The 16423-nt window shown below is 33.3% G+C and overlaps 1 protein-coding gene across 1 annotated transcript in view; it reads left to right on the forward strand.

The window, feature by feature from the left end:
* LOC101896860 (connectin) overlaps window positions 1-16423 on the forward strand; it is a 176550-nt gene that overhangs the window by 77883 nt on the left and 82244 nt on the right. Inside the window, exon 3 of the mRNA XM_005176527.4 lies at window positions 9677-9893. Coding sequence (XP_005176584.2) covers window positions 9677-9893 — 217 coding nt within the window. The remainder of the gene's footprint in view (window positions 1-9676; window positions 9894-16423) is intronic.

A 16423-nucleotide genomic window follows, 5' to 3' on the forward strand; every position in this document is an offset into this window, starting at 1 on the left:
AATATTCAAACGCGAAACTTCCAGAAAACAAAAAAAAATCTGTGAATAATGAGCTAAAATCATCGAAATACGGAATATCGGGAGTATCCACTACGAACTTCAAATACAAAATTTGAAACAATTCCGATGAAAATTGTCGCAAATATGATAAAAATACCGAATATCAAGAGGTACCGTTATATGGGGGCTATACCAAAACATGGACCTACATGGCCCATTTTCAATACCAAAAGTCCTGCTACATAATATACATTTGAGTAAACTTTTATCAATATACTTCGGAAGCTAGAGTGGTTTCTACAGAAGGACAGACGGACGAACATCGCTAAATCGACATAGAATTTTATGCTGATCAAGAATATATATACTTTGTGGGGCTGATATGTATATTTCGAGGTGTTACAAATGAAATGAAAAACTTACAATACCCTCCATACTATGGTAGAGGGTATTATAATACAAACTGTACAATTGGAAATCAAATTGAAAAAATCTCATGCGATAAAAAATATGACAAAAAGTAAATCAAAAAATATTCACTTTTTTATTGGCATATCTTTACGCGATTTCCCTAGATTTTACCATAAACTCTAAAAACTACGTGAGGTTATCGGGGATCCATATAGACAATTATGTTCCAGGGGGTAGAGTGCTTGCAAAGAACTCCTTGTGTAGAATTGCCGATAATTCCATTGAAAAATATGACTAAAATCATGAAAATACCGCATATCGTAGGGTACCGTTATACGGGGTCTATACGATACCATAGAGCTATATAGACAATTCTCTTCGAGGGGGTAAAGTACTCACAGAGAACTATCGAATATCGGCGGATATCGTTATATAGGGCCTATACGGTATCGTGGACCTATATAGACAATTATCTTTCAGGGGGTAAAATACTCACAAAGAACTTCTTGTGTAGAATTTCAGACAATTCAAATGAAAAATGTGACTAAAGTCATAAAACAACCGCATATCGGGGGTACCGTTGTATGAGAACTATACGATATCGTGGACCACTATTCCCATCTTCGAACTTGACCTATCTGCAGACAAAAGACTGACTTATGAAGCATTGTAGCTTCCTATTCTTGTTCGTTTTGACTCCAGCGTGATTACAACAGGCGGACAGACCGACGGACGGTCCGGGTTATCTCGATGAGTTACAAACGGAATGACGAATTTAATATACCCTCCATACTATATATGGTGGAGGATATAAAAATAATAAGCATAAGATGTAACGCACGTATTCTTGAACAGCATAAAATTCAAAGCCGATTAAATGCCCATGGCATTTATGCAGGGATATACCGTTCCTGGTGGTTAAAATCTCTTCAAAATCAGTAAGTTTTACCAAACCCTAGAAATGTTTAATAGAGATCGGGTTGATTTATATAAAGCATCATTTAAATTACGATTCCTCAATTTCATAATAAGCACCAGATAACAATGATATTTTATATGATTGATCACATACATTCAACCTCAAAAATAACTCTCTTAAACTTAGATAAAATGGGCATTCATATATATTCCCTCCGATTTCAGATTAACCTTTACAAAAATTTAGATAGAATAACGATATATAGAATGGCTATAGCTAAGGTCTGAGATCTGAATAAGGAATTGAATCTGATGCGCTACCAGAACTTAGGAAAAAATTAAATCGGATGGAACTGTTATAGGTTTACATTAGTAGGCCTAATATTGGATATATTCGGCCACATTCGCCCAAAGACACAGACAAATTTATTGCATTATTATATTTCAACTAGTTTTGAAAGTTACTAATTTAGCATCGTTATGTTTAGGGTTTCCCTTGCTCGAACGATGTTTTAAAAGATTTGAAAATATTAAACAATTTTGCAAGGAGCTCATCTAGGTATTACCCAAACCCAAAAAAAAAAAAAAAAACCAGTAAAGAAAGTCTTAAAGTCGGGAGGGGCCGAATTTATGATAATCTACACCACTTTGCTAATTTAGTTGAGCTTTAGTTGAGTTGATTGATTATAATTATAATTTAAAATTCAAAGGACTAAATATGCCGAAGCATATTCGGACTTGTATTGCTCATTTGGTGCAAAATTAATTTGAAATCAGATAAAGATATATATGGGAGCTATATCCAAATCTGAACCGATCTCGATAAAATTTGGTAAAGATATTTCTGAGCAGTATTTGGTATATTTCCCTGAATATCGTTGTTACGGAGTGCATATTACGGCTGTGGGTAACAAATATAACAAATCGGATGAATAATATATGTGGAAGCTATAGCTATATCTGAACCGATCTTCACCAAATTTGACATACTAGCTTCTAGACTCAATTCGGTCGTAAGTGCCAAATTCCATCCCATTTGGACAAATATTAGACGTTTGGTGCACAATAAAAGGTAAATCGGACGAAGTTATATATGGGAGCTATATCCAAATCTGAACCGATCTCGATAAAATTTATCTAATGTATTTCTGAGCTGTATTTCATATATTTCCCCAAATATTGTTGTTGCAGAGTGCATATTACGACTGCGGAGGACAAAAATAAAAAATCGTATGAACAATATATATGGGAGCTATAGCTATATCTGAACCGATTTCGATCAAATTTGGCATATTTGGGTGTATATGCAAAATTCCATACAATTCGGGCGGATATTACACGTTTGGTGCACAATAGAAGGCAAATCGGATAAAGATATATATGCGAGCTATATCTAAATTTTGACCGATTATCTCCAATTTCAATAGGGTTCGTCCTTGGGCCAAACAAAAGATCTTTGCAAAATTTCATCTGGATCGGGCAATAAATGCGACCTGTACTTTGTCTACAATAATACATGGACAGACGGACGGACATGCATAAATCGACTCAGAATGTGATTCTATGTAGATCATCAAAAGGAACTATGGGTCTATCTCGTTTCCTTCTGCCTGTTACAAACAAATGCACAAAGACATAATACCCTGACCACCTTGTGGTGTAGGGTATAAAAATACATAAATGTTAGCCTGTGATACCGTATATTGATGTCTCCCAATATATGTGAGGATATACCAAGAAGTGAGTATCTTCGGAGAACTTGAAACTCCAAATCACAAACTAGGTCTGAAGCCTTCAAAAGACTTAAAGTCGGGAGGTACAACATGCGAAGTATTACATCAAATTTCAAATTTGATTACTTAGTAAATAATTCATGCTTACGAAACATAACCCTATTTGTTCTTTATTTTCTATTGTGTGCATAAAAAAAATAACCGTTGGTATATGTTTTTTTTTTTTTTTGTTGTTTATTTTTCATCCATCATCGTTATGAAAATAATGATTTGAATAATGATTTGCCAAATCTTGTCGCTAATCCGTGACTTTTTTTCGTCCCTCGTTATCATTAAGGGTTTCTTTTACACTTTGTCATGTTTTTACGCTTCAATGAACGTTACGGCTATGATATTCGTAACAGACATCTCACGTCGGTATACCTTAGGCATAATTGCATAGGATACTCCTGCATTACTAGAAATACACATTATATTTTCGTTTACTTTAAAGGGGCCATTCCTTTACATATTTTTTAAGCATGACCAGAATCCTGGTATCTAATATTTACGTCTAAACTGTACGTGTAGGAGCTCAAAGAACCATGTGTAATGAAAGGAAGAAGACAAAGATATCAGTTTTTAGAATTATTTGCTTTCATTCATGTTAAGCCGCCACTTGTGAAGATGGTCATCCGTAACTGTTATTTTCTCTTTAAGGAATAAACCTACAAAATCCCATTATCTACCGAACCAACAACAAACTGTGCAAAATGTATGGTAAAATGATGAAGAATGTAAGTCGGGAGCTTTTTCGCTATTCGCATTGAGATAATGATTGCTATCGTTTGAAATGTTGTATATTTAACTAAGCTGTTTTTCAACTTTTTATCTATTTCAAAATTTGTTTTTAGCCCAGGGCATCACAGACTTCAGGTTTGAGTTAATTCAAATTGTTTTTTATTTCAATTGCTTATTTTCAATAAACTTTTTTGTTTCGTTTCAAATAGAAATTTAACTGAATACATTTCGGAATTAATTTGTGTAGTCATTTTCACTTAGAAAAATAAAAAAAATCCTATTGCTGATTTGCTTTCTGAGTGAACGCCTCATTAGTCAAATCGAATATGTAAAAGAGAATTTAGTTGGGGTGTACCAGATGAGCAACTTTAGTTTCGCCATTTTAGTCTACATATTTTTTTAATAATTACAGTATTGGCTCTTTCCCACCTGTTTACCTACGATTCCGTCTTTGCCTTCCTCTGCAATAAAGTATGTGTATCATTTTCAGTAATATGGCAATCGAAATGGAATTTATTACTCACCTTTTATAATTTTATTTTCCATTTTTTATACACTATATCATGGAGGATATACACAGGGTGAGATGAAAATACTGCAACCAACTTCAGACTGCTGTCATTTCTAAGTTACTCGTCCGACAGCTGTCAAAATTATTCCAGTAACAGCTTATTATATTGCAGCTTATTGTTAGCATTTTGGTAGGAATTTTTCAGAAATAAAGTTATTCGTGATGGAATTCAAGCGTGATAGTGTGATTTCTTTATATTTGGCTTGAAACCACAAATAGTAAGAGCACTCCAGCTTTTAAATGTGAATAAATTTTTTTGTCTAGTACCATCGCTCGTTACCGTGATACAGGTAGCGTAGCCCGACGTCAAGGAAGTGGACGGAAGAAAACAGCAACATCAGAAGAAATGGTTCGAAAAGTAAAGAAGCGACTTGATCGAAATCCGCGTCCCTCGTGAGCTGAACATATATCGCAATATTCCATTCGGCAAATATTGAAAAATGAGCTCGGGGTGAAGCCATGGAAATTCCAAAAAGTGAAGGAACTTACACCGCAAACGAAAGAAAATAGACTCAAAAAGCTAAAAAGTTGCTTCGCTTGGCCAAAAGTGGTGAACTGCCGAATTTGGTATTCTCCGATGAGAAAACAACATCGTGTTTACTTGGCAAAGAGGTCAGCTGAAAATGTGCACCTTCGGTTGGCCAACAGAACTCAAGCGCCGGCCATGGTGATGTTGTGGGCCGCCATAACAAGCGATGGTCGCTCTCCGCTCGTATTAATCGACCACCACCCAAGAATGGTTACAAAATGAGGTTAATCGCTTCATTTCCAGCGCACAATGGCCATCAAAATCTCCGGATACCAATACGTTAGACTATTGTAACTGAAGTATTTTGGAAAGCAAGGCTGTCACTAAAAAATACCAAAGTTTCGATCACCTTAAGCAAGCGCCGGGAATGGTTTAAAATACCGCAGAGCAACATTTGAGCATCGTGTGACGGTTTCATTGGCCATTTGAAGACCATAATTCATGGTAAAGTTGACCTATTCGAACAAATCTAAAATTATTTTGTGGGATAGGCACCAGAAGGCGTAGACCTATGTTACCCTTCTAAGATCTAAGTTTGACAATAATATTACGGTGTACCAAATTTTGACCAAGTCGGATACTCCCTTTGAGATTAATCGTGCGCACCAGCCGATGGACGGACGGACACCCCTAGATCGACTTCAAATAACCTAGGGTCTAAAACCGTTATTTCGATGAGGCACGTTTTGGCCGCATCAAATGATATATATCCTCTATAGTCATATGGCTGAGGGTATAAAAGGCGGACACTAATCTTTACAAAGATGCGCAATTCACTAAACATAAGTATTCGTTTTCCACAAAAACTTGAAAAAAAAAGTTATTGAGTAAGGCACATGTCATTTGCGCATATTATCATTGAGCTATATATATATATATACGAAACAGTTCTTCAGAATATATAAATTTTGGCTGTTTACTTTATAGACTGATAAAGACTAAGAAATAACAACATACCTTTTATGATTTATTTTTAATATGTTTATTATACTCAAAAATTCGTGATAGAATTATATTTATAAGTAAGCATATTAATTTTGTTCTCACACTCATTACAATATGTAGATATTTATATACTTCTTTTTATGGTTTAGATATATTAATAATAGTAATAACTATCATTATCATCACACCTTATAGCAATTAGGATATTATGAATTCAATAATAATCTATGTGATTATTGCACAGCTAATTAGGGAAGCAAAACAACTTAATTGCATGTTTAGATGTAATAAATTCAAATAGCAGAGAGAAAAAATTAATTAACTTTTATGGCTGACTAAAAAAGTCAAACAAAAAGGTATTTAAAAAAACATGCATAAACCAGAAACGAATATATGTATTTAATCAAGTTGTTAATTAAAGCCGCAACACAGAAAAAAAAACGATGGTAGAATGTAAGGGGGTAAAATAATAGAACAGTGTTTGGCTTGCTTGTTTGGGATACCATAGTATTTTGTTGTTGCAAAATCGACAGGCAAAATCCCATTATTGTTGTTTTTATAAAAACAACGTTTGTTTATGAGTGGAGAACGATGGTAATGTTTACCAGGGGGTAAGGCAGGGAATACCTAGGTTTCGGAAAGAGCCACCAATCCTCATCAGTTCCCTTGTTTCTTGTCTGGGATATTCTCCCCAGAAGTTATTTAAAAAATAACTTCTATGACAAAAAACATTTTTTACCCAAGTGACGAGATCGTAAGCTCAATAGAAGAGGAACAAAAGAATTACATAAAACTAAAATTCTTTTGGAAAATCTTCTAAATCTTACAACCGCACTTATAAACATTTACATCTTTCTCCACTTGTTATGCTTTCGTTCATTTTATTATTATTATATTATTATAACTATATTATTATTATTATTATTATTATTATTATTATTATTATTCTTTTTCTTATTATTATTATTATTATTATTATTATTATTATTATTATTATTATTATTTTTGTTATTATTATTATTATTATTATTATTATTATTATTATTATTATTATTATTATTATTATTATTATTATTATTATTATTATTATTATTGTTATTATTATTATTATTATTATTATTATTGTTATTGTTATTATTATTATTATTATTATTATTATTATTATTATTATTATTATTATTATTATTATTATTATTATTATTATTATTATTATTATTATTATTATTATTATTATTATTATTATTATTATTATTATTATTATTATTATTATTATTTATTATTATTATTATTATTATTATTATTATTATTATTATTATTATTATTATTATTATTATTATTATTATTATTATTATTATTATTATTATTATTATTATTATTATTATTATTATTATTATTATTATTATTATTATTATTATTATTATTATTATTATTATGATTATGATAAAAATGTGGATTTTATATGCACATATCTATTCTGATACATTCTCCGAATTGGGAATAAATGACGGGATTTGATTAGAATTTGCTTTGAAGGACAAACCCTTTGTGTATGTGGACTAAACATGGCATATTCCTGCTTTTCTCGTTGTCAGCTGTTTCTGGCATGTTCACGCGTTGGTAATCCGAACTATTGGTTTGTTTACTCATCACAGTACTACAATAACAACGTTTTTAAAATGTTTGGATTTGTTTTTTTTTTCACCAACAAATATTTGTATACAAAATTTTGAATCCATATAAAATCAAAAGGGGTAGCGAAGCGCACCGTGTCCCGCAAGTAATGTATATATATTCATAATCAGCATAAAATTCTAAGTCGATTTAACGATGTCCGTCTGTCTCTCCGTCTGTCTGTTGAAATCACGATACAGCCACATTATTTGATGTAGAGCTTCAAAATATGACATTGTATATGGGATGATTGGTATTGAAAATGAAATATATGGGTCCAGGTTTTGATATAGCCGTCATATAACGGCACCTCTCGATATTCGGTATTTTGATGATTTTTGCCACATTTTTCACGGATTTGTCGAAAAATTAGAATTTGTGGGTCATTATGGGCTCTAGCTCTGGTAGCGCAACACTGTATGTACCGTGTGAGATAAAAAAAATGGAAAAAAGTCAAACGCCATAATTTTTTGTTTTTAAATTTTATTGAATGAAAGCTAAAAATGTCGGAAATAGCATCAAATTTTAGAATATGTTTAGATTTACTTGAATTGGTCACGAATTATGGTCTTCAAACGCCCAATGGTCCAAAATACCGAATGTTGTTCTGCTGTATGTTGGAACATTCCCGGCAAAGTGCCTTCTTGAGGTGATCGACACTGGTATTTTTTAGTTCCAAGCTTGCTTTTCAAAATACTGCAGACAAATAGTCCAACGGATTGGTATCCGGAGATTTTGGTGGCCATTGTGCGAAGAAAAGAAGCGATTGCACATATTTGGGTGGCGCGTGCTGAGTGCGATGCTGCTGAGTCCTGTTGGAATGTCCAATTAATTCTGATGCCACGGTCGATTAATACGAGAGCAGAGCGACCATTGGCTGTTATGGCGGCCCACACCAGTACTATGGCCGTCCCTTGAGTTCTGATGGCCAACCGAATGTGCACATTTTCAGCTGGCCTCTTTGGCAAGTAAACACGATCATTTTCTTTGTTTACGAATTGCTGTACAACGAATGTTTTCTCATCGGAGAAAACCAAGCGAAGCAACTCTTTAGCTCTTTTGTATTTATTTTCTTTCTGTTGCGGTGTAAGTTCTTGCACTTTTTGGAATAGCAATGGCTTTACCCCGAGCTCATTTTTCAATATTTGCCGAATGGAATATTGCGATATGTTTAGCTCACGAGCCATTTTCGGCCACTGCGACGGGGGTTTCGATCAAGTCGCTGATCGAAACATCTGCTGATGTTTCTGTTTTCTTCCGTCCACTTCCTTGACGTCGGGCTACGCTACCAGTATCTCGGTAACAAGCGATGGTACGAGACCCAAAAGATTTATTCACATTTAAATGCTGGAGTGCTCTAACCATAGCCACTTGTTGTTTTCCAGTCAAATATAAAGTAATCACACTATCACCCTTGAATTCCATCACGAATAACTTTTGTTCTGGAAAAATTCTCACCAAAATGCTATTGTATTGCAGCTGTCGGACGAGTGGCTTTGAAATGACATCAGTCTGAATTTGGTTGCAGTTTTTTCATATCACCTTGTATACAACTCAATAAGAAAAGAACAAGAGTCATGATAATAATAATCTGCTTACTCGGAAGAGCTTCCCGTAGCAAATGTTCGTCAATATTGTATACAAATGAAAATAAAACTTCGCCATCCACAATTCGTTTTCGAAACACTCTAATTTACTCAACCATAAATTTGAAGTACCTTATATGAATCCATTACGTTTGTTTATTTATGCTCTTTTATATCATTCATCAACACCACGCAATAATCCTTACATAATTATGGGAGTTTCAAACAGGTGCATTTATTTACTTACATATGAACGAATATTGCTGTTCTCAACGTTGGATGTTATGCTTCCATTATCGCCGATTGAATGTTTGGTCATTTGAAAGGACAACATATGGCCCACATGCGAAAGTTAATTATTAATTTACATGATTGTAAGCCATTTACACGTCAATGAATTCTTCGATGGTGGGCTGGGCGTAATTTACATTTCCATCCAGAAATATGTTTGCTAATCTAATGTATTTTTCGTGAATTTCTATCATAAATTAGTTTTTAATTTTATCCTCTTACTTTTTTTTCTCATTTCCAGCGTATTTCAGAACGCGCCCTCGATGGCTTGAATAATTTGAAAACCTTAAATTTGCGTAACAATCTATTGAAAAAAATCGATAACGGCCTATTGCGTGGCACAACAGCTCTATTGTCGTTCAATGTACAAAGCAACAAATTGGAAACATTAACCTTCTACACATTCCAACCAATAATGGACAATTTGGTCAATAGCAGCAGCGAATTGTTACTAAATGGTAAGTTATATGTGGTGTGTGTATGTATGTATAATGCTCCAAAAGCCTACAAAAAATATACTATTACATCATTTACGATACATTTTGTTACCTTGTTAAATATTCAATTTTTAATTAGGCCAATTTCAGTATCATATGGACAGAATATTTCAGTACAATGTATTGAAAGTATTAGGTGCCCTTAAAGCCTTAATTCATTTTAGAAAATTCGAATGGTTTATCACTGCCATTTTGTAAATGTGATAATCGTACTCACAGATAGTATCATACTTTTGTTCATATACATTTGTCAAAATGTGCTTAGTATTTTGATGTTGATGCATCGAAATGTTCAAATATCGTGTAAATGATGCCGAAAATATTTATGGAATGTGAGAGTAGAATATCTGATAAACAAATCTGTGGCATCCTTTATTATACCCTACAACACTATGTATTGGGTATGTCCGCCCTTCCGTCTGTCCATGTTAATATGTAATAACTCTACAGGTCGTAATTATGGCCCGATCTCCACGAAATTTATAATGGAGGTGGGTCTAGAGCCAGAATAGAAGCCTATTGCTTTTGGAGATGATACCATAATAGTAGGGGTTGAAATGGACCAAAAACTGCTGATGAAACTGATTCTGCAGTTACTCTACAGGTCGCAATTATAGACCAATCCACGCGGAAGTTAGCATGGGGCTAGAGCTTAGGGCTGGGCAGAAGTTTTCCAATTTAGATGGTCAACGGGTAATATTTAGTGGGTGAAATAGACCATAACATTTTTCTTAAATAAAAGTCAAATTTTCCATTAAACCGCGAACATTTTTAATCTCGGCGAAATCACAAATAGACGAAAAGGTCAATTCTGACCGTTATGCAGCTGCCGATAGTAAATATATCGGATATATATAGCGAAATATATACAATGTGTATATACAAAGGAAGGAGATGTGCTCACGAATGCTCAAGAATGGCTGGACAGATTTTGACAAATATTATCAATTCAGAATGTCCTCTTCGCATAAAAAGATACCAGTAATGATGTTAATATAGATTTTGTAGTGTTATGTGACATTTTTTTTTTTTTATTTTTTCTTATATTTTATCGCATGCGATTTTTTCAATTTGATGTTTAATATTGAAGTGTATATTTTGTAATATTTTTTCACGTTACAACACAGGTTGGGCTTTTTATATACAGATTGCAATTATCGTCCTATCCTCACGAAAATTTTCACAAGACCCAGAAGGGATAGGCCTATTGTTTTCAAAGATATCCGCAATATATTTAGAAGCTGAAATGGACCAACAACTGAAAAATTTTCCTGATTTTTCAGCCGTTAAAAAGGTCACGAATAGAAACCTAAGGACACGAAATTTCTCATGAAATTGGAGTTTAGGACATTGGGTGGAATATACCACTACTTTTTTGTGTAAAAAAATGACCAACATTTTCATTCTACCGAAACGCTAAAAATACCTTTCAAGCAAAATCCAAAATACATAAAAGGCAAACTTCTGGCTTTTTATGCTGATTTCGTTGACGAATATAGCCAAATATCGTAGACAAGCAAATCATATAGATGAGTCTAAATTTGGGAATTAAGAGCGGCCTCTTGCTTTTGAAGATGATTGCAAAATATTTAGGGGTTCAAATGAACCAAAATCATAAAAAAAATTCCTGATCACACAATTGAAAACCAATCGACATAGAAATTTGCATGAGAAAAGAGTTAAGGACAGGGAAGAAGTTTAGCATTTTTTATGACCATTGGATTATTTTTAGCTGTAAAATGGACCACAGCAACTAACAGCACGACGGACTGCGTAAATATTGGGCAAATGGCCCTGGTCAAAAAACTAATGGTAATATCTGGGCAGTGCTCTATGACATCATTCCAAAAGCGAAATCTTCCAAAATGGACAGAAAAGGGCTTCTAACATATTGTAGTGTTGTAGGTTATCACACGGTCGGCCCGCACGACTATAGCCTTAGCTTACTTGTTTTCACATTTTTTTATCGCATGCGATTTTTTAAATTAGACTTATAACATTGAAGTATACATTTTGTAAATTTTTTTCACCTTACAACACAGGTTGGGGTTATTATATACAGATAGCAATTATCGTCCGATCATCACCAAAAATTTTCAAATTTTTAATTTGTTGACATAACGAAAGTGCAATAAATATATATCCACCACACCTTCACTTATTGTCTTAAATAACTGTAATCCTTTGCACCTAATTGTCCTTACTGAATATAGAGCGTGTGAGATAGCTAATATGCTTACAAAATATTCTAGCCATTAAGGAAACATTAAAAGGTAGTAGCTCAAAATGCTCATTTCCGTTTACCATTCCATTGTGCAGAATAGAAAAGAAAACAACTAACAATAGTTGTAACGGCAACAGCTATCATCTCCTGACTTCCCACAGTTATTTTTAGTTTCCGACACTAGACTCCATGAATCTCTTTTTACTGTTACTCCATTCCATACTCCAGTCAGTGGAAAATGTTGTATGTCGACCGCCATGTTTATTGTTATAATTACACGCAATTGTAATTGTCCGCTACATGTACACATAGTGCACCCCAACCGGATTTTGACTAACAATGGATTGAGGCAACAAGTATGTCGTTTTTTTTTGGCTCCATACAAATGTAACTGTATATAATAGGTGTAGTATGCCACATCTAAATCGGAACAAAAGCTAAAACATTTCAGTGTAAATGGTCATTATAATGGAAAAAACACATTAAAAATAGATAATCACCTGTGTAATTAGTCTCTAAGGTGTATTAGTGTACCGCACATTTGTTTGGAACACTAACTGTTCGTCGTGTACATATTTTGCTACTTAAAGGGGTTGATGTGTGTTGCAATGAAAAAAAAAAAACAAAAATCAGACCGGAAAATGTAAAAGAAATTCGATAAGATAGTTATCCAACGGTACCCAGTTATAATACTAATTACAAATTGGGTTACCAACTCCATCTTTTAACAATACAAAGTCGCGCGGACCAGCATTTTATAGCCACTAAAAGTAGATTTAATAAGTACTTATTTAAAAAAATGGTTTGGTAACTCAAATATTGTTTTTTTTACAACAATTACTATTAAGAACCATGTTTTCATGATTTTCAAAAGCGTAAAGTAATAAATAATAGAGGATTAAGACATTTTTTTTATTTTGATATACCATACTTTCTTTGTGCATTTGTTTGTAACACGGAGAAGAAAGCGAAATAGACCCATAGTTACTTTTGCGGATCTTCATAGAATAACTTTTTGAGTCGATTTATGCACGACTGTCCATCTGTCTATCCGTCCGTCCATGTATTTTTGTGAACAAAATGCAGGTCGCCATTATTATCCGATTGAGGTGAAATTTTGCAAACAACATTTGTTTGGCCCAAGTACAAACCCTATTGAAATTGGTGATAATCGGATCAGATTTAGATATAGCTCTCATATATCTTCAACCGATTTCATGTTAATTGTGCACCAAATGGCTAATATAAGTCCAAATGACCTGTGTTTTGGTATATCCCACCGAATCCAGTCTAGAAGCAAGTAGATCAAATTTGGAGAAAATAGTTACTAATATAGCTATAGCTCCCATACAGAAAAACCTCTGCCAAATTTTATTAAGATCGGTTCAAATTTGGAAATAGGTTCCATATATATCTTCAACCGATTACGGGTGTATTGTGGAAATAATGGGTAATATCAACCAAAATGAAATGCATTTCGGGACGTACGTTTTGTGCAACTCGGCTCCGATATATACTTTTTATACCCTACACCACATAGTGGTAAGGGTATTATGTCTTTGTGCATTTGTTTGTAACATGGAGAAGGAATCGAGTTAGACCCATAGTTACTTTTGAGAACCTTCATAGAATCACTTTCTGAGTCGATTTATGCATGTCCGTCCGTCCGTCCGTCTGTCCATGTATTCTTGTGAACAAAATGCAGGTCGCATTTATTATCCGATTGAGATGAAATTTTCCAAACAATATTTTTTTGGCCCAAGGACGAACCCTATTGAAATTGGTGAGAATCGGATCAAATTTAGATATAGCTCCCATATATATATTCATCCGATTTCGGGTTAAATGTGCACCAAATGTCCACTATCAGTCCAAATTACCTGAATTTTGGCACACCCAACCGAGTTCGGCCTAGAAGCAAGTATATCAAATTTGGAGAAAATCGGTTCAGATATAGCTATAGCTCCCATATATATCTTTCATCCGATTTGATCTTTAAGTCCCTAACACTCCTACTATGCACTCCACAACCGTGATATTTGGTACCAGGTATTAGATGGAGCACAGAAATAGCTGTTTTAAATTTTATCGAAATCGGTCGATTTCGGGTTAATTGACCACCAAATGGCCAATATCAGCCCAAATAGCCCGAATTTTGCCACATGTGACCGAGATTAGCCTTAAAGCAAATACTACAAATTTGGAGTAAATCGGTTCAGAAACAGCTATAGCTCCCATATATATGTTTTATCCGATTTTGTGTTTAAGCCTCTCACATTCGTAATATGCACTCCACAAGAATGATATTTGGTACCAGCTATAAGATACAGCCCAGAAATAGCTGTTTGTAATTTTATCGAAATCGGTTCAGATTTGGATATAGCTCCCATATATATCTTCATCCGACTTCGGGTTAATTGGGCACCAAATGGCCGATATAAGTGCAAATGGACTGAATTTTAGTACATCGGACCAAATTCAGCCTAAAAGCAAGTATATCAAATTTAGTGAAAATCGGTCCAGATATAGATATAGCAACCATATATATGTTTCATCCGATTTAGTGTTTTAGTCCCATACATTCGTAATATTCACTCCACAACCGTGATATTTGGTACCAGGTATTAGATGGAGCACAGGAATAGCTGTTTTAAATTTTATCGAAATCGGTTCAGATTTGAATATAGCTCCCATATATATCTTCATCCGATTTCGAGTTAAATGTGCACTAAATGGTCAATATCAGCCCAAATCACCTGAATTTTCGTACATAAGACCGAATTCAGTCTAGAAGCTAATACGTAAAATTTGGAGAACCCCGGTTCAGAGATAGCTATAGAATTAGATAGATTTTGATTTTGTACCAAATATCTCATAGAGCTCTGAAATGCACTGTATAAACCTTTTTACGAGAGCTCTACTAAATATGCATAGTGGTGTAGGGTATCATATAGTCGGCCCCGCCCGACTTTTGAGCTTTCCTTACTGGTTTTAATATAATTCTTCTCCAAGTGATATCATGCATTCTATAGCACACTATAAATGCTCTAAGCTAAATGTTGATAGGTTGTATGATCTACTTGAAAAAAATTATTATGTTACAGGAGCACTACTAAATATGCAATAAATATGAACCACTGATGTGATTTTAACGATTCAGACAAATTCGGGATTGTCTCTTGGCAGAAAAGGATAAAATCCAAAAAACAAAAAAAAAAAAAAAATGCGTAAAAATGTTAAATTTGAAAATTTTCATTTTTTTCATTTGAAATGTACAATAGTAATATTTTATCTTACATTATTTTTCTTTAATTTTGGCTTACTATTGTGGATTGCACATTTGTAGTGTTTTTTTTTTTTTTTTTTTTTTGAATTCTGATATGATGTGTGGCCTTTTTGGCAAGTATAAAGAAACAACGGACAAACCCGTCATTTATTTATTATTTGTTGTTATTTTATGTATATATTAGGTAGGAGGATATGCTATGAACGAAAAAATTAAATATTTTATTGCAAACGGGTTACATTGAAGTTTAGTACCGAATTATGTGCAAAACTGAAGAGATGATGTCGAAATATTTTAACGCGGTCACACCAAAGTTAAAAGATAATTACTTTTTCAAAATCGCTAAAAATCCAAAAAAAAAAGATTCTATCTCTTTTTTCAATTTTTAAATATAATTGAAATTCAAAATAATAGTACATTCTATTGACAAACTTCGTATGGACATTAAAACAATTGCTGTAAAAAACCAAGGAACAACTTGAAGATTTTTTTCTTTTTTCAATTCGTTTTTTTCTGTCAATTTTATATAATGTATGATTTCTTCATTTTGACTTATTATATTGAATTCAATCTTTTTTGTGGACAGAATAAAGAATAATTTTTACCATATAAAATAAAGTTATATGGTAAAGTTATAAGCGTAGTAACTAACATACTACGCTTATAACTCAGAACAGTGGCCTGACTTTTTGTCAATTCACACCGTTTCGGAATGATCTCTGGAAAACGATTAATCCAAAAAAAAAAAATTATAATAATAAAATGCGTAAAAATATGCTAATAAAAATGTTTTTTTTTTTTTTATTTTTCGAAATTTTTTTATAGCTACTCTATATGGACTTCTTATAAAAAAATTCATCTTAACATTCGGTTAGTAGATCAATATTCCAAAAAGGGGTTTTGGGTTAACAGGCTAAACCTCACATTCGTAATATGCACTCCACAGGAATGATATTTGGTACCAGATATCAGATAAGGCCC

This window comes from Musca domestica, unplaced genomic scaffold (genome assembly GCF_030504385.1).
Source record: "Musca domestica strain aabys unplaced genomic scaffold, Musca_domestica.polishedcontigs.V.1.1 29, whole genome shotgun sequence".
Taxonomy (NCBI): Eukaryota; Metazoa; Arthropoda; class Insecta; order Diptera; family Muscidae; genus Musca; species Musca domestica.